Raw genomic sequence first — 24606 nt, forward strand, 5'->3', positions numbered from 1 at the left:
AGAAGAAAATTGGATGAACATTCCCACAATTGATTGATGAGATTTTGACAGTTTTCAAGGAGGACAATCTACTAAGATCTCTCCGGAGAAACAGTAATGATGCAGTACATTGAAGATGGGACTAACATTTCGCATAAATGAACTTAAGATATCATCGAAAGAAAGAGAGCGTTCAATAATTAGAGAAATCGTTTTTGCGTGGTCATTAAGCCTTGAGCGCCGACATTTCGTTTTCATATTCTGGTATTTGGCGCGGTGTCTTAAGCGCCGTAATGCAACCAGCAACCACTATGTCCCTTCTCGCCTCATCCCGTCCCCGACAAGAATGAAGAAATGTCAAAATGAAGCTGAGCCGATGAGGTAAATTTGAAATTTGTTTCAACGATTTAGCCGAACTTGTTGTGGCTCTTCCCCTGAAACCTTATCAAAATGCATCCTCGAGACCGGGCGGGGTGTTAAAAAGTCAGGAAATATGTAATTTTTGTAAAAAGTTAAATACCTAAAATAGTCGGTAAAAAGAGTGAAGTCAGTCAGGGAAATTTGTTAATACATAAATGACATATACTTTGGGAAACCATATATTAGATTTATTTAGCACGTCGTCAAGTTTCCTTCCAAGTTCTAATGTCTATTTATTAATGGATGAGACCTGTTTTTCTTGGATATTTTGCTTACTTTTTGGGGTACATACCTCATTTATGTCTTAACAGAATGCCAAAAATCGCGGACAACAACTGAATATCCGATATATTTCCAGTTCTGTACCAATTAGATGGATTGGCAAAAAGACTCCTTAAGTCCAATTGAATGAGAGGGAAAATCCTCCATTTTGTGAAATTTCTTGAATTTTTACATTGTCACCATGCCTACGAAATGAAGTAATTTTTCTTGTGGGGTCTCAACAACTAAATCAGGGTGGCGTAGGCATGGTAACAATGTTCAAATCCAAGAAATTTGACAAAATGGAGGATTTTCTCTCTCATTCAACTGGACTTAAGGAGTCTTTTTGCCAATCCATCTAATTGGTACAGAACTGGAAATATATCGGATATTCAGTTGTTGTCCGCAATTTTTGGCATTCTGTTAAGACATAAATGAGGTATGTACCCCAAAAAGTAAGCAAAATATCCCAGAAAAACAAGTCTCATCAATTAATAAATAGACATTAGTTCTGTCTATTACATATTTGACTGTGTGTTAATTGATTCTTAGCAGATCAAGTCATGGAAAACAACGTGCATGTCAGGGAATTGTCTGGAAAAAGTCTGGAAAAGTAATTCAATTGTATGTGGCCCTGAACAGCTGTAGGCCTAACCGGACTGTGATTTAGTTTGATGATTTTCACTTAATCAGATTAATAACAGAATCATTGCTGTTTCATTTTCACTATTCCTGCTGTGCTTTTGATAAGGTTGGGTTAGGATTAGGATTTAGATAAACGGGTTGCTTTCAAATCAAATTAGAAACTGTTCACACACTGCAGCTATGAAGCTGTGAATGTGCAGAATATTGATATTGCTTCATTGCAAAAGTCAACGCACAATAAGTTTCAATAAAACCAGCTCGCTGGCTTGCGAGTAAATTTTCGACTGAAATCGTTTAGGAATTAAAAAGAAAATCTGTGAATATAGTCTTAAAGATAGGCCAGTATGGATACAAATAGCAGCAGTAGCAATAACAGTTATGAAGATGAAGGTAATCCTCTTATTAGATTTTCACACACTCTTGAAGAATTATCTTTATTGACTGTGTAGATCATAGGCCTAAGGCCTAGAATATTATTGGTGGGTAACGAATTTGAGAATGCCAGGCTGTATCGCACGCCACTCGGAGAGACAGCTCTATTATTACAGATAGGCCTATGGTTTAACTTTTTGATTAAAGTGAAGTCTTACATAACGCGTCATCATGATCATGGATTTATGATTCATAAGTTGGTCTGACTAAAAAATGATAACTTCATTAAAGCAACTCTTAGTTCTGTATACATGTACCAGCTTTGTCGTCTGGTTGGATCCAAACAAAAGTTTCCATGAGGAATTTTTACGTGTTCAACTCTTGGACTAAAGGACTAAGATAAAATGATTGGCCTACCTTATTGGCCTACCTTCCTTGCATTGCACAGATTTTTGAAATAATCTTTTTCAAATAAACGATCGTTGGAATTAGAAATTTATTAAGTGTTTTTTTTTTTTGCAAGATGTATGTTTATAATTGTATTTTGGGTGCGGCTCCGTAGTGTCGAAAACTGTTTCATGATAATATGTCGGGAGCTCATTTGATGAAAAATATCGAGATCGTTTATACACCACATAATAGCCTATATTGACTGGTAATTTAAGGAGACGGCTATCTGTTTATATATCTGTTAGATTGATTATTAACACCGGTATGTCATAATAATATGTTGATGCACGCATTGATCAGAGATATGTGTGCGTAATATTTTCTATGAGATACTATTTATTCCGTTGACTGCTGCCGTTGAGAATGGAATAGTCAGCAATGTGCAACGCATTTCAATAGTCGTCAACTGAAATGTGAAATATTGCGCGAATAATTCATCAGTTTTTGCAGTGTTGCCTGCATTGAGTTTGTTCGGCGCTATTGTTATTAGAACGGGTGTTGAGGTTTTATTTTGAATATGGGTAGCGCAGCAACGACTTATGTCGGCAACGTTGATGATGGATTCGATTATTGTCAGCCAGGTAATGATGTTGTTTCGATAGATTCAAAGATGATATTGGAGTCTGAAGATGTCTAGTAACCTCCGTCTTTAAGCCTGAAGATGTCTAGTAACCTCGGTCTTTAAGCCTGAAGATGTCAAGATGTCTAGTAACCTCAGTCTTTAAGCCTGAAGATATTTAGTAACCTCGGTCTTTAAGCAGTACTTGTCTACAAAACCCGGCTACATATTGAGTTTTAATAGTAATAAGTTTTTGTTAGCTATCCAGATTTGTGGTATTAAAACCGTGATGATAAATCAATATTAGTGGCATGATTTAGGCCTATGTTTAGACGTATTTATTATGTCACTATCCGCTTAATGATTGGTGTTATTAATAATCTGTTTGACATTATATGTGGCAGTCCCAGGAGTCATTCAAGTCAGATAGCCAATTATTGTGTGGTTTAAGAGCTGGGATAATCGATATCTGAGTGGCCTCTCAGTAGTCTGGATGTAGTCTAGATGGAGAACGGCACTGATAACTGAGCTAAGCCGTTGATGAGCTAAGACCACGGGGTTCTTAAGGGTTTTGGCGAATGGGTATTTTTCCCAGGCCCTGGAAAAGCTATGCAAATTTTTTTGTTCTCTATGGCAAGAGGTATGGAAAATCAGAAAATGGTCTCAAGATGAAAATTTCCATCTATTTTGAATTTTAGGCTAGGCTATATGTCTTAATGTCTTACTACATATTTGATAACAGACTTTATGAAAACACTTTGTCGATGAAACTGATAATTGGCATTTATTTATTTTGAATGGGCCTACAGTTCCTGTTCAAGTTAGCGATGTGTAACCTAGGGGTATGGAAGATTTATAATCTGGGTATGGAAAATCAAATTGGGAAATTCGTAAGAACTCTTGAGAGCTTGCGGATTAAAACCCTTCAACTAGCCTTTTCATGGCTCCTTATAAATCTTTTCAGTTAGCGATGATTGCTCGGTGGCAGTAACGTTCGAAATGTCTAAAGTGAAACAGGTTGGATTATTAGCGGCTGGCTGTCAACCGTGGAACGGTGATGTCTGTGCTGCTAGTGGAGATAGATTCGCTTATTGCGCCACTTTAGCTGTCTACATATACCAGGTAATTAAGGCATACGTCTCTGACATTTAGCGCGATCTGAAACTGTGTTCAGGAGAGGGAAAGGCAAAAAACTGCTTGATTAAGTGGAGCGAAAATGACAGGGTGGCCACTTACTTGAAAATCAGGGAAAAGTCAGGAAATTTCAGTTTCTTTAAAAAGAGAGAGAATTTAATTTGTAAAAAAAAGTTGAAAATCAAGGAAAAGTCAAGGAAATGTGTTAAGATTGCTAGAACACGCATAAAATCAAACAGCTTAAGTGCATGATGACGGAAATACAGTGGATCCTCATCACAATGAGCATCTGGGGACCGGAAAATCAGTTCTGTCGTAACCGATGTTTGTGTTGTATCAAGAATGAAATCATTTAAAAATTGTTGTGTTTGGGATGAAATTCTAGCTTTGTAAGAACTTGTTTTTTTCGGTATTTTCGTTTTATTCAGTACGATCGCAAATTCAACCAGTTCAATCTGCACTCGATCATGTCGGAGCACAAGAAAACCATAATCGGCATTTCATGGAACCCTCACAACGTGGATCTATTCGTTACAGCCGGCGCCGACTATCAGGTGATCATCTGGCACGTGGCCGAGCAACGCGCGGTCGCCAAGCTGGACAATCTGAAATCGATCCCAAGTTCGGTCGGTTGGTGTCCGCACGAACGCGAATGTATCGCATTTATCAGTCAACGCGGCCCGTTACTGCTGTGGAACTACAGCCACGGTGGAATCACGCAGCACAAACACGCGCAGAACTTTCTATCGGAGGTCTGCCAGTTCCGGTGGCATCATCGCAAAATGGGCAAAATAGCGTTCGGTCACATGGATGGCAGTATATCTATGTGTTGCACAGGTAAATATGTAACTGTCAAATTTCGAATATTCTCGAGTTATGGGTGAAAAATGAGTTTTGGATCCATAAAACTTAGCACCTGTACCTGTTAGTGTAGTATTAGCTGATATTTCCCGCTGTAACAACGTCTGGTATTCAGACTACTGTACCTTTCTATAAGACGAGTTTCTAGAATACACGATAGCTGTGATCACAGAAGCATTTTTGACCAAATATATCCGAAGAAGACCAAACTGGTGCCAAGTCTGGTGGCATTGATAGAATATTGACATCCACTGTGGCAGGGGCAGCACATGTTTTATAAGGGGTGGCTGATTTTCAGAAGGGTGGTTGTGAAAATGAAAGGGGTCACTGCCCCTCTAAAACCCTATTTCTCTTTGTTGTTTAGGTCAGCGTCCCGAGAAGCATTTCGGTCGACCGGACATCACTGAAGGATCGGAGGAAAGCGATTCAGTGACAGATTTACAATGGGATCCGCTATCGACTAGTTATCTACTGGTGGCAAACACATCGACCGATGTACGTCTCATAGATACCGATTCATTGACTGTGATTATGACATTTCAGCTGCCTAGTGTCGCCGCTCAAGTTCATGCAATAGCCTGGATTTCAACAGCGCCCGGCATGTTTCTGACCGGAGGTATTTATGATAAGCATATTAGCCACGTAACTAGAAATTGCTGCAAAAAATAATAGATATTCCCACTATAAGAATTCTAAACGTTTCCTTGAGCTAATATTTTATTCTATATTTCGAAAATACATCCCAATAGTCATCTTCAGGAATACTGATTCACTACTTCACAGTACATAGGATTCAGACTAGGATTGGATCGGATCATGTATTTGCATAGCCCCTAGTCTAAGTCAATAGTAGAACTATTGTTAAATGCCCCCTGCAGAATCAGGTGATGACTTGAACAGAAATGTCCTTCGAGTGCTAGGAGGGAGTCAATATCATGGAGGTGTTTGGCGTGTAGGGAATTCCTCACAATGGGTACAAATTTCTTAAACGTACGCCCACTGAATGACTTCGGAAGATATCTGACAAAGAGAAGGTTTATCTGAAGTCATTTTAACAAGGTTCTACCCTAGCATGTATTATAATATAAGTGCAATCACCTCAGATGAACACATTAAGTGTGCATTTCAATTTTCATTTGTGATCTCTACTTTGCCCTCAAGGCAGCATGTCTTTCGCATAACATCATTACGCACACGCTAAGCAGCGCTCGATGAAATCAATAATAAATATCGTGTCTGTGTTTTGTATCGATTATGTATAGATTTGCACTCGGGAGTTATGAGATTGTGGAACGTATCGAAACCGACGCCGATCGAAAATATCAAACTGAAGAAATGCGGATTTCATTGTCTGCACGTGATTTCAACACCGACGTCGACTCCGAACTCTCATCACAGCGATACCGGTTACTCGTCTGCCAACTCTAGTTATACCCTGCCGCCCGGGCACGCTATGTGCACGTTCCTCGATGGTGGTATCGGGTTGTACGATCTCGGACGTCGCAAGTGGAATTTTATCAGAGACTACGTACGTAATGAGCGGTTTATAGATGAATTATAGGGAACCTCAACATTACCGTGGCGATAGATGATTACACTTATGCAGGGTGGCCACTTACCTCCATATCAGTGAAAAGTCAAGAATTTTCTTTTTATTGAAAAAAATGGGAAAAAGTCAAGAGAATCAACGTGCGGTGGAGGTCAATTCGACCCAGTTGAAATATTCTTAGTGATATATTTTGATATCTGTATCTTAATATTCTACCGAGTCCAACCATAAAATCCTGCTATGCATTACAGTAATACTTTTTGAAATGTCCATCTCTTCGAGGTTTGCACAAGTTTTGGCTGCTTAGGGACGATCTCGTCTCCTCTATTTTCAGGGTCATATAGAAACGATATTCGACTGTAAGTTCAAGCCGGATAATGCCGATCTGCTTGCCACATCTAGTTTCGATGGTACGATCAAAGTTTGGAATGTGGATACATTGACTGCTGTGAGTAGTTCTGTTATATAGCTTCTTATTGTGGTGAAATTAATTAAGACACAGTCAGTAATATAAAAATCTCACAATATGAATGGCTAGCTATTTTAGCTATGATTTTCTTCTGTAAAATCCTTTAAAAAAACCAAGTGGCTTCATTGCTTATAGTTTTGGAAAAAATGTTTTCTTCTACGCTGAAGGTACATACATCTCCGGGTAATGAAGGAGTAATTTATTCTATATCCTGGGCTCCGTCTGATTTGAACTGTATTGCTGCTTGTACGTCTCGTAATGGTGCTTTCATATGGGATATCACTAAAGGCAAAGTCATCCAGCGTTACAAAGAAGTACGTTCCATTTTGAAATGTCGAAAATTCATCGATTTCTAACGAGTGTCTAATCAGTGTAAATACTTTCTTACTAGCATGGTCGTAATGCTGTATATTCAGTTGCTTGGAATCATAAGGATTCAAGGCGTCTGGCTAGCTGTGGTGCTGATGGTTACTGGTAAATACTGGCGATATTCTTTCAGGGTGGCCGCCCTGTCTTTCTTCAATATGATGTCGTACAGTTTGTGTCAAGTTTCTCAAACTCTTCTGATTTCAGTATAATCCGTTTAATCGATGGTGAACTGTTACAGAAATATCGACACCCAGGAGCTGTGTTCGGCTGTGATTGGAGCACTAATAATAAGTAAGTTAATAGGCACGTCTTATGAATGAAAGGAATTCGAAGAAGATAGGAAAGCGTTTTTAAGTTACAGGAAAATAACTTCAATCAGCAGTAGAAGAATGAATATTCTTTCTCTGTTTTAATGTTTTTCTTGTTTCTGTTTTAGAGATATGATTGCCACTGGTTGTGAAGATAAATGTGTACGGGTTTTCTACATGGCCACGAATACTGATCAACCTCTGAAAGTTTTCGCAGGTAATAATCAACAGAACTCTCTGAAACTTGTCCGAAATCTGTTTCAATTTTTACATGGTTTCGGCGATTATTTTCAGGTCATACTGCTAAAGTTTTCAACGTGAAGTGGTCACCGTTGAGGGAGGGGATACTTTGTAGCGGCTCCGATGATGGGTGAGTTTATTTGACTGGTGTAGACCAGGCCATCATCAGGGGGAAAGCTAATTTGCTATTCTGGTTCTAGCACTACAGTGTACTAGATATTAACTAATTGAAAATGAACTGATTTAGACGGAGATTTAACTAACAATGTGCAATGAATTTTGCTTCTAACGAGAGAAATCCCACAATAAATTCAGCCAGAATGAGAAACTTGAATAGATGAGTATATATATTTGCGCAACGTTTAGGCTAAAGACTATTAGCCATCATCAGGCATCAGACTCTTACTGAATTTATTGTGGAATTGCTCTCGTTATCATCTTACACGGATATTGTGTATCTTCTCGTCTCAACAATTTTGCTTCTAAGTTCATTATCTTATCAAATTCTCTTGGTTTGTATAGGACGATAAGAGTTTGGGATTATACGCAGGACGCGTGTATTAATGTACTAGTCGGTCATACAGCTCCGGTGAGAGGACTACTGTGGAATACCGAGATTCCGTATCTGTTAATATCGGGAAGTTGGGATTATTCGGTACGTGTTTGGGATACGAGAGACGGAGCAGCTATTGACGTTATTCTAGATCACGGTGCTGATGTTTACGGTAGGTTGACAGAGGTCCGTCGTTTCTCCGTGTGTCATGAACGATTCCACAATACTGACGTTTATCATCAGACATGATTCATTACTGTTTCTCTGACAGTCGAGACTATCTGAAAATAAAGCTAATTATCATCAATTGTGGGATTGTTCGTTATCATCTATGGTACTTTGGGACTAGATCAGTTTGGTTTCCATAGACAATTGACTCATTCAATTGATGAAAAACATCGAATCCCGCGTTAGTTTTATATTGTAATGTGAATTTTTATGCATCAGTGCATCAGTTTACCGATCATGTTTCTCAGTATAATCGAAGCCGTGTTTTTAGATCTCGTATATCCTGTTTTTGTATAGGTTTAACTTGTCATCCATTGAGGCCATTTTTGCTAGCGTCGTGCTCAAGAGATTCTACGGTTCGGTTATGGTCTCTTACTCCACTCGTTCAGCCTCTAGAACTCAATATTATTGCTCAAAGACCTTTTACGGAAGTTATGGGAACGACAGGTGAAGAAACTGCCTAACGAATTTATTGATTGAGTTCATGCTCTCCTTTTCAAATATCAAATTCAGTTATCATTTCTGCATTCATTTTGCTGTTTCAGAACATGCAATGAATCTGGGGACACGGCCTTTACTGACTGGAAAAGTATCTAAAGAATATAAAAGCAATATGGACGAACTTCCCGGCGATTTGAATTCACGAACGTTGCTTTGGTTCTCCAAATTTTTCATGGTAAACGATCCTTATCGTCATATTTGTATTTAATCATAGGGTTCAATACAATAATCTTGAAGAAATAATAATCAAACAGTCAATGAAAAAAATAGTTTTGATATAAGATTATTGGAACTCAAAACCTCTATGAAATGAAACATGTTTTGAATATATTCTAGCATCCAGGAGGCACGTCAAATCTCTGGGAGTTGGTATTTGTTGTAAATGGTGGAAAACATCTCTCAAATCGATACAGCACTGGTATTATGCACATGGATCATTTAACGAAATTCAAAGCTGTAAGTTTCATCATATACAGCAGAGGTCAATTTGATATGAAAAATGTATGACTGCCTAAAATATTTTGAAAAAGAATGTGAAATATCTGAAAAATGATGGAAACTGAAAAATTCAAGAGAAGTATCATAAGATATCTTTTAAAAGAGATTTAGTTTTGACCTATCCTAATATTGAATGCTTTCATAATCGTACTTTGGCTTGAAAAATGTGATAAATCCTCGTGTTTTGTTGTGAAAAAATGTGAAAAGCCAATTGAAATGATGTGAAAAATGTGGAAATTCTTGAGTTCATCAATCCGGCGCTTGCTACACGAGAAGTTTATGTTTAGATGTTCTGATGATGCGCTGTGTTTTTCAGTCCGAAGCTCAGCAGCTCGAAATGGCGCGAGTGAATAAATACGGCTCCAGTATCGGTGCACCGTCACGCGATCACCAGTTACGAGAAGCTGCTCATCTTTATATCTGTCTCGGAAATGTCGAGAAATATTGCGAACTACTCGTCGAATTAGGAGAGGTATTTATGCGATGATGCATTACCAAAACATGGTCAAATATACCCGAAGAAGAACAAACTGGTGCCAAGTCTGGTGGCATTGATAGAATATTTAGTGAAGCCGATTTCTGAAGCCAGGTATCAAATAATTGGAACTAAATCTTTCTCTATTTGTTTAGTGGGAGAAAGCTTTGGCAGTAGCACCTGGAGTTTCTTTTGACTATTGGAAATCTCTCGCTGAAAGGTAAGTTCATACAACTCAAATCAATTGATTTCGGTTCTATGGTAAGTTGAAGTTTCGGTCTGAACCTTTTTTTTCTGCCTTCACTGGAATGATTCTCTTCGATTTCTATTCAGGCGATGTCAAATACTGATGCAGGAGAACAGCGTGGATGTTATACCCTACAGCGTAGCTACAGGTGGCTGTCGGAACCTCGTGAAGTATTTCACGGATTGCGGCCAGCTCTCGGAAGCGATGTTGATGGCGCTCGTAGCGTACGAAGGGTTGATGCCATCTGCTCATTCAAATCAAGAGGAAAACCATTTGTTGCAAAATGGAGTGAAAGACGAACATTCAGATGAACAGTTGACGAGGTTTGTTTGTATGTGTGGTTACAGGTTTCTCACAGATCAAGGAAAATCAGGGAATTCAGACTCTTTCCTTCGCAATCAGGAACAAGTCAGGGAATTTTAATTTTTGGTTCTTCCTGGTTACAAGTGGCACACTAGGAACCTCTGGAGGATATCATACAATTTAATCAGGGAATTTTTTGGTCATGAAAATCAGGGAATTATTGATTCCTTGATGGGTAAGAACGCTGTATAAAGAGAAATGTCTCATCATTGGTCCGACCAAAAATCAGTTTATTGATAATTTGTTGTATGTTCATTGACAGATTACTAATTGACGCCAGTAATGAACTTGCGGAATGGTACTTCAGTTGTGGTTCACCTATCAAAGCAGCATGCTGTCATCTGGCTGTTAATGATTGTAAAGTAAGCTGCTTATAATGATCTTTCTCCTTGAATACCCTACTTCAATAGTTCAGAGATGATTCGTACAAAAAGCTTTTATTTTCGTATTTTAGCAAACATTGGCAAAGTTGATTCGTGGAAATGAACTGGAATTGGCCGCTTGCGTCGGTCTCGTCCTGAAAGATACGTCGTCCAAACCCCTGACTTGCGTAGCATTACAACTTCTATCCCGGAAATGTGAAAATATCGGCAAATGGTTTGTCTTCAGTTTTAACTTACCGGTATTCATAAATTCTTTAATAAAGGAAAATAGCAGGACTGAATTACGGCCTATGAAGATTATACGATTCATATGTGGTGATGGTACATGTAAATTGAGTTGAAGCATTGATTTCTTTCTTTCTAGTTCCCCGACCGGTGATGGAAGGTATTAGTTATCATAATCAAACATATCGTACGGCGTATACCGTAATACTGTGTACAACACTTCATTGTACAACACCTCCCTGGTCCTACACCCACTCATTGATTGTAATAACTGTGTTTGGCTATCTGTTTTGTGATATGTTTGAAATGAAAGATGAATGTTTACCCGGGTATTTCCCTGTTCAATTGGTGAAATGCAGTGCTCGACGAGTTTGACTGCACTTCCATTTGCACCATCAATGAATAATGTTTTTTGCTTTGACCTAACAGAATGGCACCTGCACATTTTGTTGTTACTCAATTTTCCTATACCGTGCATAGAATTCATATATCCTTGAAATAGTTCTTGATTATCCAGCACCCAATAAACTGCTGAGGTATGGTTTCCCTAGACCATCAGTTTATCTTATAGCTTAGTATGGAGCTCGGTCCTATCCCAAACCCATATAGCGGTCCTTTCAAATATGCAAAAGTTAAAGAACAGGTAGAAATTTGCGAAATATGTTGCGAATAATGACTAGAGCGCCATATCTGCAATTAAAAAAAAATTCCAATTTATGTGTCTACGGAAATTTTGGTTTTCCCCAGTGATAAACTTGTGTCGCATAAAATTAATCAATGTTATGTAGGTTTGTGTACCTGTAATGTTTGTATTTGATACATAAATGATGAAGTATCTTCTATACCGACCGGTATAGTCATTCCTTGAAAATGGTTTCCAGTTGAAAACCGAAAATTCGTAGTTTCTTATGAGTCTTTGAATTTTGTGATGCTTTTAAACATGGATTTTACATTGTGGCTCTGACACTCGTGCAAAAGCAACCCTAGCATGTATACATACATTTGTATTTGTATGTACGTATGTGATTGTGAGTGAGAATTATGTAGCGCACCCGACGCTGTTTTCTATTCACAGGGAACTGGCAGTCGATTTGTTGAAGATGATACCAAATAACGAATGGGATTTAGTGAAGCTATGCGCTAGATGCGCGAGCAGTATGGCCGAAATCGACAATCTACATGAAAAAGCCGGACTGCCGAATTTAGAGGAGTGTATGAATCTGTCTCATAAACTACGCATCAAAGAAGATGTTTGGGATTACGTGAAATATAGTCTACTATCTACGACTCCGGAACTGGGGATGCAGGTCGGGTTGAGTTTCGTTAAAGGTATGTCATTGATTCGAGGCATTTAAACGTTTCTGGACTGCGATCGTGTATGAAAATATTGATTTTCGTCGATAGAATGTTTAAAGAAGGAATCGTGGGTGGCTGATGACGTGTTTGATATGTTACAACTGCTCGCTAGTATTAGAACTGATCGATTACAACAATTTCAAAATAACACGTGAGTGACAACAATTTATATATTCCAAATCTGTATGTAAATAAATCTGTACCATGTGTATGTGAATATGCATTTTAGGATGTGTTCAGAAATGATGTCATTATGCAGTTATATTGGCGCTCTTGTGGCTATTAGAAGATCATACGATTCAATTGTTTTAGCTTTATTCCGATCTGCTAGGTAAAAATTAACTTTCTAATCTCCCTAAGTGTCTATCTGACTGGACCCAGTTCCACTGTTCTGAGTTAAATTTGACTCTAGAGTTAAAACATTGAAAATGAACTAACTTTAACTCGGAGTTAACTCTAACTCACAACTGTGGAACCGGGACCTGTTTATTATTTTTCTAACAGAAATCATCTCCGGTTTTAAGTTAAGGCTTGTTGAATATTTCATGCGATAAATGATTCTCGGTTGAGTGTAATTGATGGATAGTTCTGTTTATTTGCAGACACGTGATCGACCAGGAACAAGTTCTACTCAACATTCTGAAATCCGAACAAATTGAACAAGACGCCTCGGTATGGGCGGCGAAAAATACTCAAACCGACAAGTACGTGAAATAAAATCTGACTAAAAATCATTTGTCGCGTGATTCTCATCTGTCGAAATGAAGTTTGTTTATGGTTGTTTGTTTATTAAAGAGCTGCTGGAGATAGAAAGAGATTCGGAGCTGAGTTGCAACCGCTCTACGAAGAACTTCTGCGTAAATGCGGGGAGGAAACATGGCCAGTTGGAATCGGTCCCGATATAGTAGCTAGTTCTCATTTACCCAGCCATTCCGACGTTCATGTATCGTATCTGACTGGACAGCGAATCCAGGTACGGCATTTATTTTACTTATTCTACATAAGCCCTGTCAACTCGATACAGTTGTACCTCATTACAACTAACTTCAGGGGTCCAGAAAAATCTGAAACGTTTTAGAGTTCACGGTTATATCCAAAACCGGTTTGAAATTAGTTTTATTGTTTTACTTTGAACGAAATTGTAAATTAGTTATATTTCGGGTAGATTGTTGATCCGAGTTCACTATAAAGAGGTTCCGCTGTACCACGCAAGTCGGTACTTGCCTCATTGAAAGTGTTTATTGCCTGGGCTATTTAAAAGTCCGACAAGCTCTCCGACATGGATTCAGATGGAGACTTTTACTCTATTAAAATCTTTTTGGATACATATCTTGATTTAAGGTCAATTTCATAATTTGTACTGTTATGGTATGTTTTTCAGGGCACGCCATATTTTCTCGAGGATGCCAAATCGGCAATATCACAGAATGATGCATTGATGTGGAGTAAAGTGAATCCCTTCTCTCCGCTCTGTTCTGGAATGAGATTAAATCCATTCTAGCCGCGTGTCCACTAGCTCAGTCTGTCAGACGTCATTAAAGGAACTTTTGTTTGAGTGAATTGCGCATTCCAAGCGGTAGAGTTTTCCATTTTACCTAGTAGTGTACCAGAATTCCAGAGTGTGATGAACACGAGATGATACCGTAGCGTTGCCTCGTGGTGTTAGTATGTTGTCTAGAGAAACCACAATTTTTTTCTAACTTAGTCTTATGAAAAATGTATGATTTTATATACATTTCAAACCAAAGTAACTCTTGTGAATTTTAGTTTCCCAGTGTTCTGGGTAAATGAAAACCAAACCTCAAAATCCTGAAAATACTAACAACAGACTTTCTTGCACTTGCAATCAAAACCAGTTGTGTATTTTATCATTATTTGTACAGCTGAACAGAGTTTTGAGTTGTTTTTGTCTTTTTTTAATTGAGAGAGAATTATGTCTAACCACCGTCCAGCTATACATCGGTTATACCATCAAATACTCATTTGATTCATAGTAATAAAAGCTGATGTATGTTGCTATCATTCTGTTATTATTATGTTTATATGTGTATGTTAAGAATATCAAGAATAGACATTTACACCAAATTCTTCAGATTACTTGTTATTTCTCTGGTTCAAGTTCTGAAGTCTTATTATATCAGAGAAGAATTCGTCTTGAAGATTCGAACCACTGGTCACACTCGTAAGGAAATCACTTCTACGTGGACATATAGATAGGACTTCTACATAGGATTGCTCCACCAAGCTAGCCAGATCCGAGTTGAAAGGTTTGGGTATCTATCGAAGGCAGGCTTGTATTCTTCCTTCCCTGCCAAGTGGCTTTGGTTTTTACAAAGAAAAAACTTCGAGAACTGAATTTCTAAATATATATACAAGTATATTTATTGAAATTGAATTAAGATCTAACAAGAGTCTTTAATACAATAAAGGATTTGATGTGGTCACAGTAAACGTCCTCATACAGTACACAATATAAAACACTCATCGGATGGACTAATGGACGGACAGTAATCAAATGAGGAATGAAACTATTCTCATCTTCATTTGTGATAAGAAATTCTGTTGATTACTCAGTGTTGAATGACCATTGGTTTGACTGCATTGTCGTATCCTAACTGTTGAACATGTATTTCTTGATATTGAGGTGTGGCCGCAGCCTGGTGCATCGGAGAGCCACCTGAAATACAAGTGGGACCTCATTAGAATTCATTAGGAAATAACATCATGTGAATGAAAGTTAATTGATGAAATGTCTCGCGCTAAATGTCTTGAAATCATTCAGGGTGAACACTTTAATTCGATTTTTCCTGACATGCACATTTTTTCCCTGACTGATCTGCTCAATAAACAGTCAAATATGTAAGACATACCCCAGTAGACAGAAACTGCTTGATTTTATAAGTGATCTAGCAATCTCAGTAAATTTTCCTGACTATTCCCTGATTTTTAGTTTTTTTTTTACAAAATAGCCTGACTTCTCTGATTTCTAGGTAGGTGGCATGAAAACTGATAGTGAATATTATTTTGTGTACCTTTAGTCGGGGATCTGGCAGTACTGATCATCGTGCTCTCATTTTCATATGTCGGTGGATTTTGAGATGGGATTCGTTCGCTCAATTCTCCGAGCGTCGGGCGGATGTTAAACCGGTCAGGATTCTCCATACGTTCAACTCGACGATGTTCTATATGATCGTTAATTATATCTTGTGCCTGCAAAGAGATATCAATGATAAATAGAAGATCGAAAATCCATGAAAGCGATTACAAAACAAGTCTTAAATTCTAATGATTGTGAAGAGTTTAGTGACACAAATGTTTTCAGGATTGACACACCCGTTATTATCATAACCCCAAATCAGGTGAGTTTCTACTAAATTGTGTATTTTAAACATTTAAAAACTTAACTATACATGTCAATCAAATGAAAAAAACTACTGATATAAAGATACACTAAGAGTTATAGAATTCCAAATGCTTCCTAGCTAATTGATACAAGGGGCAGACTGACAGGAGCACAATGAAAAGAGAGGCAAAGCCAAAACTGGAGGTCTGGAAAATTTCAAAATTTAAGGAAATTCTAACTTATTTTCCAGGCACATAAGTGCCAGAAATCTTAAAGAATAATTTCCATTTGTTTTCGAAAGGGCACAGGAGAATAGCAACCCTATCATTACCAGCAACTTACTTTCATTTGATTAGTGATGATGTTTTTATCAGCGAGTATTTCTGTAACGCGCAGGTTATTTTTAATCGCTTGTGAAGCTGTCGATCTCGCGTGCATCGGTATTCGTATCTGATAGGCACTGTCTGTGAAATCCACTTCAAACTCAGAAGCCATTTTCTTCACCCTAATTTCAGTAAATACAAAGGCAGAAGAAATCTGTTAGGCCTAACATTTTTTACATAAGTCAACAGTCATTAAATGAAAATCAGTTGTCAAGAGTCAAACTAAACAACAATCAAATATGGCCGGTAGATTGATATCAATCTTAGTATTTCAGAGTTAATGAACAAAACCCAATCAAAATGAATTATTTCTATTTCCTTCAACACTTCAATCTATCTTTATTTGTGTTAACTATCACTTGAAATAAATTCTAGACTCATTTTTCTCAAAGCTGCAGCTTGGTGCAATTAGTTTGAAATCTACGTTTGAATTGGAGTTCAAACTTACGGTCGATTCGTAAGAATCTCATAGATTCTATCGCACAGAAGTTGAGCTGCTCCTTCTTTACAATGGATCGTACCTTCCACGAAATCTTCCGGTATTTCTAACTTGTGTTTCTTGATAAACTAAGTAATGAAGATATTTCAATCAAATAGCGAAATTGTAGAATAACGATTTGTCATCGAGAAATACACATTTTTTTCTTAAGAAACATACATTTTTTAGTAATGCCCAGTTACGCTGTTTCGAATCCAGAGACGTGCCATTATTATATGAATGCATAGTTATCTCAAGAGGAAAATACCACGAAAATATTTCAGCTACCAAAAAACCATTTGTTAGATCCCTGAAAATTAAATTAATGATTTTTAATTTTGTTGTAATTATTTTTTTTTTGTTGATAAGAAAATTCGAAATTTTATTTTTAAGCCATTTTGCTCACATGATTCAAAAAATATTTTACTCACCATTTCGGAGTCTTAACTTGCCAAGTTAAATCTAAACTTTGTAACCAACGAATTACTTCTCTACTGAGGCCTGCCATTGCGTCTAGAATTTCCTATTGAAGAGTTCTGAAGTTCAGGAAGTTTACACGACGGCCATATTGTTTATTGACAACCGACAGGTCTCTAAAACATCAATGATTTTCAGACTAATAAAACTCCACTCTTTCCACTTACATTGAACAGAATTTATATATTAAACAATACATAAATGGATATAGCTAGACTTATCTATTCTAGGTTTTGAAAAGGTTAGTGTCGAAAAGTTCGAAAATTTATTGATACTGTTTCGACCTGTATTTACAGGTGGCAGCACCTCTTGGTCCACCAGTTCGTGCGGGCTGAACAGCTGAACAATCCGGAAGGCAAGCGAATGTTTTAAACATTTATGATGATAAAACGATAAGATAAACGCATAATATTTGTTTTTAGAAGTGAGTGAGTTTTGAGTTATCTATTTGAGATATTGTTTGAAAATTTTAGCTCGTGTCACGTGAACTTATGAGTTTTGAGAAAGCGGATGATTTAGCGGCAGTTTAGTCTGTGTTTAATCCATAATCATAGTCGATATACAACAGACAGACTGGGTCAGCTTATATTTTTTTGTGTTCCGTCATGATTCATGGATTGAGGTCTGTGGAACTGATAGAGGATATGTTTGTTATGTAGTAAAGAAGACTTACTTTTTAGTAAGTTCTCAGGGAATGTGGGAGGCCCGGCCATCATTTAAACACTTTTTTCGGCATTGGGCTTTCAGTTTCATTTTATTTTTAAGATTTTTGGCTAATCATTTAAGATTTTTGGGATTTGTGTCACTTGTATCATAGTGCATTTGAAATGGAATTATTGTTATAGCCATTTCTTATATATGCCTGTTTGTCAATGATTTTCAATGTCTCAATTCGACTACAACCTTCTACTCTCAAACATAGGCCCCTCATGATTTTCGCAGCGGTAGGCTTATAATGATTGGGCAGGGCATAGATGAAAATAGCTGATATACCTCGTCGATGGTCATTTTAAGAATTATGAATAGAATTTGAAATATTTTCTGTGGAAACTCGTGAAAATATATTAGACTATAGGTTTTTTTTGTTGTAAAAACATTTTATTATAAGACCCTTTTTCAAAAAGCACCATTGCTAGGAAATAATGTGGCCTACCTTTTTCAGGCTCACTCTGTGGCACTAGAGATTATACGCCCGTAGTCTGTCTTATCTTCTTATCGCTTTTAAAAATAGGACAGAACAATGCTTATCAAATACTAATCGATAAAATGAAAATAGTTGAAAGTACAAATATAAATTGTTCAATACACGCCAGGTATCTGAAATGAACTGTGCAGGTATATCTAGGACAGGTTTGATAGTGTTCATTTGGGGTGTATACGGAACTGTCATTGACGCCGGTTGGTTAAAAATCAAATATTAGTCTCGGGTCTTTGTCGGATTATCCGATTAGTGCCGGTAGTAAGCTATGGCTGAGCCTGATTTTGACGACAAGTCAAACGTGTTGACTAAATCTTTCCAGAAAAAGTCTGCATTCAAGCTTAAGTAAGTGTAAAATACTAATTAGGGTCTAACTGGATTTTTTTTCATCGAGGCATTGTAAGACCGTGAAAAATTCCTCAATTTAATCTTTCGGAATTTATCTAAACAGTTACCGTTTATTTAAGTATATCTGTGATTATGCATTGTCTGACAAGTTCATCTTCAGTTTTAGGATTTATTTGCCGATTGTAATCGGACGTTGCATGAGTTTCAATCTCTGGGTTCTGCCAAATCAATCATTCAAAAATGTACATATATTATATACCTACGGTATATATTTCAGATTATTTAATTTTGGCAAAAAAAAAGATTCGAGCGACACCGAAAAAATGGATGACCCTGTTCCAGATGTGTCAATCCAAACAACAGGTATGTAACAGATCAAATTGATCAGAAAAAAGCCATTTTTTGCACTGATATTTTTATAAGGATACCAGGTCAATAAACTATCGATTAAACATCTGTCTGGAAATCATATTTGAACATTACCAATATTGCATTGCTTTCAATACAGCACCTGCAATCAATCGGCAATAAATGTGTACTGAATATATATGTGTATGGATATACGCTGGTACAAATGTACTCTAGATATATAGATTTGATAATAGATGTAATTGCAAAATCTAATTCTAGAATTTCTATGAAATACGATGAATTAATAGATAATTTGTGATTAGTTTCGGTTGTTGAAGTCTCTCGACTGTTATGGATGCTATACGTATGTTACGCTTTACGCTGACAGGCTCGGTGAATTATGAAGAACTGGGCGGTCAGGGTGATGACGATGAATATTACGACGAAACGAAATCAACCGATGAAACTGAAGAGGAAGATGAAGAGGAAGTGGAACATAAAACGACGTAAGTTTTTACGCAAAGCTATTATGCCATACTGCCAGACCATACACAGTTTGCTTTTTTCATACATACCTGATCTCTCCACTTCATGTACTTCCATAAGCAGTCTATTAATTGGTGGCCGGGCTTTTTTCCAACTGTGCCCCTAGATTTTGGAACAAGCTTCCAAGCAATCCCATCCATTGATGAATTCAGGAAGCATCTGTTTCCTTTTAAAGGAAGCTTTTTATCTTTAGTAAAGCCCTCTGAGATTTAGAGCTATATAAGCCACATCATTATTACATATATTATTAACTTGGTTCTTTAGGTGTCAGTTTCACAAATTTCTGGCAAAATTACTAGTATTAGATATTTTGACGGCAAAATCTTGCCCTTTGAATAAAGTGCCTTTGAATAAATGGGTAGTAGTATTGAAAAATTCAATTCTGAACCCGACGCGGCATAGATTTTGATTGCCAGTAATTTGTTGTTGTTTTTCCTAAATTAGGAATATTCAAACCATGATGCACATGTTGAAAGGTAATATCGGTACGGGTATGCTCGCGATGCATAACGCCGTTATGAACGCTGGACTAGTGGTACGTAGGCCTATAAAGTAGATTCATTCAATGAAAAACTGATCAAGAACTTCCTGAGAGATGAGAAATTATGATTGTATTTTCAGGTAGGGTCTGTTGGCATCCTGGTCGTAGGATTCATAGCAACTCACTGTATGCATATACTATTAAACTGCTCTAGGGTTCTAGCTAGAAGGTATGTATCTAGAGAACATTTGTCTAAGGCCGCATTTGCGTTGCCAAGTTGAGAAGCCTCGAGTTCAGAGGTCAGTTGCAGTAATGGCTTAGATTTAAGACCTGTCTGACATCGCCTTGGTTTTTTAGCCAATCTAATAATTTAACACCACTTTTGATAACACCACTTTTGAACCTTAATCTCGATTGTGCAATTGGGCCCAGCTTCTTCCAAAAATGTTTCCCTCGACATTTTGTTGTTGTTTGCATTTCAGGACTGAAGCTCAAAATTTTGATTATACTATGACAATGTATACAGCATTTTCCACCGGGCCTCAGCCACTTCGAAGAATAGCCGTATTTATGAGGTATATATTCATATTTTCCACACTCTGTTTATCGTCGGCGAAAGTACCTTCATTTCGATGTCACAGTAAATTTCTTTTCTTCTAGATATAGTGTAAATATGTTCTTGAACATTACGCAGATCGGATTCTGTTGTGTATATGTACTATTTATAGCCGAAAATGTGAGATTAGTAAGTATTGCTATAGTATTCCAAAAGCGATTTCATTCATACCCTAAAAATATGCTGAGAATCAGATCCTTCCATGTCCATTTTCAACGAAATTACTATTCTAAAGAAATGACATTGTAATCAGTTCTGTTTAGGTGGTCTAAATGTACATGCATATCCCCTTTGGCGTAATGATTTCAATTTGTTCATGCATACCTCTTCTCTGTTGTTTCAGTTTGTTGAACACTTTCAACCAGCTCATGATCCACCCGTACAAGTTTACATGCTCGCTTTATTGGTGTTTCTCATTCCGTATTCGTTCGTTCGAAATCTGAAGCATTTAGCGCCGTTTTCGACGTTCGCTAATTTGTTAACTGTCACCGGATTAGTCGTGATATTCATCTACTGCGTCCAGGATCTTCCACCGGTTGCCGATAGAGAACTTGTGGCTTCATTAGAAAAAATTCCTCTATTCTTCGGAACGGTCGTCTTCTCTTTCGAAGGCATAAGTCTTGTAAGTATTTTGAATTTTCACAGACTTATCACTAACTCAGGCCACTAATTTTTCCAGCCCCAGTTTGTTTGTATTTTATTGTCTAAAGCGAGGTTTACTGAATATTGTTAAACATCGTTGGGATAAAATGATTTATTGGATGTGAAATACGTGTGCTTAGAATTTAATTTTAAATTTCTACTTAGAATAAGACAATTTGAATACTGTCAAATACGGCGCCAATGAAAGTAATGTAAGAAAAGGATCTTGATCAGTAAAAGCCAGATTTTGATATATGATTATTTATCATGTTAAGATTTCTTATAAACCATTTGGATTTATCAGTCCAAAATAATCTGAATTATGTGAACTCTGTTATTTCATACTTCTTCTGATGCCCTGAATTTGGTTCCACTACTGTATCACTCAATCCTCTTCATTTCAACCAGTATCTGTCATATCCGTCTGCAGGTTCTACCGATTGAAAATGAAATGAAAAATCCAGAAGATTTCGGTGGTAAAACCGGCGTTATGAACACTGCCATGTGCGTCGTTTCACTGTTGTATACTGCTTGCGGTTTTTATGGTTACATGAAATTCGGACCAAACTGTCTCGGAAGTTTGACACTAAACATGCCAACAGATTTCTGGTAAGTCAAAATAAATTAACCTACTACAATTAAAACCATGTGTAAGTCTGACCAGTTAGAAACTTGAAACTCGCAGTATTTAAAAAGCCATCATTAAATCCTAGCTGCAAGTTGGGAGACATGCTCGGATATCCCATCAGTTGTTGATACTGTATCATAAAATGGTGTGATACATGCTGAAGTCTAGGGCGATAGGTTGACTTGAGACATTTGCATGGTTCCTCACTGGTTATCTTTATTTCCTCTCTTATCTGAAATGCACACACACTCATGAATCGTTTTCTATTTCAGGCTGTACCTTTCAGTAAAGTTGATGTTTCCGATAGCGATATTTATCTCATATGGTCTCCAGTTTTATGTTCCCGTCAATATAATATGGCCGACATTCGAACAGTATCTTCGCACGGATCGTCAGAAACTGATCGGGGAATATTGCTTCCGTGTTTTTTTGGTGCTATTTACATGTAAGTCATTCAACCACTTTGCATATAATGATCTGTCGGTTATTGCAAATTTAATATTTCATCCCACTTAAGAAAATTTTGATTAGTTCATTCTGGATACAGCGAACAATCAGTTGAAATGGACTAGGTTATTGGGTCCCCTGAAGTCCCCATCATCCAGGAGATGCCTCCTAAAACTGGAATCTGGACCAGCGAATTTGGTTTCATTTAGGAAAATAAAGCGAGTTAGAAATGGGATTTAGTCTACATTTTGTTGCATTAGTTCAAGATTTGTTTTCGAGTAAAGTGATAATTGGAATAGAAAGCATTTAAGTTAAGGCGTCTACTTAATTCCAAACGTGGTTTTTCTGTAAAAAAAATTCTGTTTTTTTCTCTGATTTCAGTTGGATTGGCAGCTGTTATCCCACATTTAGAATTGCTGATATCATTGATCGGAGCAGTCAGCAGTTCGGCTCTGGCTTTGATATTTCCGCCTATGTTGGAGATGATTACGTACTGGGACGAACGCGATACTGTAAAACATTACTGGTGGATGTTCGTCAAAGACTTATTCATAATCGTCTTCGGTTTGACGGGATTCGTTTCCGGCACGTTTGTTTCATTGAAAGAGATCGTGGAAGCTTTTCAGAATGGCACGTAGCTTTTCTCGAAATGACGGCTGTGAGTTAAGTTAGCGCATGTCGACGAAATCCAACATGCCTGAGTTCGGGTTCGGTTTCACAAAAAGTTCATGAAGATAATCTGGAATGATTATAGATTTTCTGGAAATGTTTATTATCAGATTAAAGTTTTGAACTTTTTCGTGGAACAGCCAGAGGAATGATCGAAATGTGAAGAATAGAATCAAAACTGTGTTTTTTTTGTCTAATGTCATTGACATCCAGGGGGAACTAGAGTTGCTCGGTTAATCAATTGCTTATCATCTGCCGAGGAGTTAAAAGCTGATCACTGAGTCATTTATCCTATTGAGATTTATGATTTAGTCATCAAGCATGCCATAATTAAGGAGGTTCTAAGTCGAACTGAATGTGAAACTTAAGCTAAAAAGCGAAATCTTTATTGTGGGTACGAGAAATAAGGAATCATCAGACAATCCTTTTGTAAAACTATATGTTTGTTATGATCAAATCATTGATGGATTTAATCTTAATGTTGGGGTGAAGTTACTGCGTGCAAAAAGAGAGAGTTCTTGGAAAAATCCAATTATTTTTATGTTTGTATGTACATGTATATAAGTGTGTTGAGGGAGGGGGTTAAATTTTTATTTGGTATGTGCAGTACTTTGCTGAACTAGTCATGAACACTGTCTTGATTGAAACAAATCGGAGCTTAATGAGAAAAAATGTCTTTCATATATAGAAATCCTTGATTATCTTTTCCCTGTAATGTTCTTTAATTTTAGAAATTTTAATTGAAAGTTTTTTATTTTTCGTATGAAAAACAACTTATTTTTACCCTGATGTCAAACTTACTGGATGCCATTAAGTTGTGCCAAGTATTTCCCATTACTACATTCACTGATGTCATGTGTAAATAATAAGAAAAGTTTTAAACTTGCTGGGCATTGGTGAAATTTGACTTTTGGTAGTCTACCTTATATGAAAACCAAGTAATGTACAGAATAAGGGATCAAAAAATGAAATTAAAGAATAACTGTAATGCTATTCAATTTTTCAATGAATTAGTGAATAAAAGAATTTTCTATGAATATCGGAATTGTTGGATGATTGATGGACTTGGATGCATTGATTTTCTGACACTTAGAATTGACAGCAATGGTTTATAACATGTCATGTCCGGTTCATGCCTGGACAACAGATTCCTGTCCATTCAGATTCCACAGATTCGAACCCGGGACCCCCTCGTGCTTAATTCAGCATTTGGATGTATCAGTAATGATTACATTTAGAAAACTTGTTTATGGATATCAAGATGTTCACTTTTTGTTAAAGTCAATCCTTCGACATAAATAAACGTGCATAGTACATTAGACATGCAATTAAATGGTATCTGTATTTGGGTGTAATGCTGAAATTTTCTGACCAGGTGCAGATCTCACTGGTTGTGACAGGACACATTCCCCTTTCAATTGACTTAAATAATGCATAAGTGTGAATAACTGTTGTGACGGAATATTTGGCCTGGAATCCTGTCCTTCGATTAACCTTTTAATCAGGCACAAGTGCGACTGGCACCTCACTGTTGCTTAGCACATATTTTGACTG

At 37.2% G+C, this 24606-nt stretch overlaps 3 protein-coding genes across 4 annotated transcripts; 2 read left to right on the forward strand and 1 right to left on the reverse strand.

Moving 5' to 3' along the window:
* Positions 1–316: 316 nt before the first annotated feature.
* Positions 317–14512, forward strand: LOC141905202 (WD repeat-containing protein 17-like). The gene is made up of 26 exons (XM_074794005.1): positions 317–360; positions 3651–3808; positions 4249–4657; positions 5046–5297; positions 5944–6209; positions 6565–6678; positions 6867–7013; positions 7091–7173; positions 7273–7359; positions 7505–7593; positions 7671–7746; positions 8139–8341; positions 8695–8844; positions 8943–9073; positions 9235–9354; positions 9713–9868; positions 10027–10091; positions 10205–10441; positions 10744–10843; positions 10936–11078; positions 12165–12418; positions 12494–12596; positions 12675–12776; positions 13048–13149; positions 13241–13418; positions 13827–14512. Exons 2-26 carry the CDS (start codon positions 3686–3688, stop codon positions 13944–13946), a joined length of 3810 nt encoding a protein of 1269 aa, XP_074650106.1. The 5' UTR covers positions 317–360; positions 3651–3685; the 3' UTR covers positions 13947–14512.
* Positions 14513–14880: 368 nt separating this feature from the next.
* Positions 14881–18316, reverse strand: LOC141905195 (spermatogenesis-associated protein 4-like). The gene is made up of 7 exons (XM_074793993.1): positions 18280–18316; positions 17081–17242; positions 16830–16959; positions 16620–16738; positions 16131–16293; positions 15478–15655; positions 14881–15122 (listed from the first exon to the last, which is right to left on the reverse strand). Exons 2-7 carry the CDS (start codon positions 17155–17157, stop codon positions 15016–15018), a joined length of 774 nt encoding a protein of 257 aa, XP_074650094.1. The 5' UTR covers positions 17158–17242; positions 18280–18316; the 3' UTR covers positions 14881–15015.
* Positions 17459–24087, forward strand: LOC141905194 (neutral amino acid uniporter 4-like). Of its 2 annotated transcripts, none has more exons than XM_074793992.1 (11): positions 17459–17550; positions 18950–19035; positions 19412–19529; positions 20014–20104; positions 20191–20279; positions 20533–20625; positions 20711–20795; positions 21010–21288; positions 21739–21917; positions 22209–22381; positions 22765–24087. In XM_074793992.1, the coding sequence occupies exons 2-11, from the start codon at positions 18996–18998 to the stop codon at positions 23019–23021; spliced, it is 1404 nt and encodes a 467-aa protein (XP_074650093.1). In that variant the 5' UTR covers positions 17459–17550; positions 18950–18995; the 3' UTR covers positions 23022–24087. The 2 variants fall into 2 exon arrangements, with proteins under 2 accessions (XP_074650093.1, XP_074650092.1); XM_074793991.1 differs by lacking the exon at positions 17459–17550 and adding an exon at positions 18477–18669.
* The last annotated feature ends 519 nt before the right edge of the window (positions 24088–24606 follow it).

Source organism: Tubulanus polymorphus, chromosome 5, assembly GCF_964204645.1.
Source record: "Tubulanus polymorphus chromosome 5, tnTubPoly1.2, whole genome shotgun sequence".
NCBI lineage: Eukaryota > Metazoa > Nemertea > Palaeonemertea > Tubulaniformes > Tubulanidae > Tubulanus > Tubulanus polymorphus.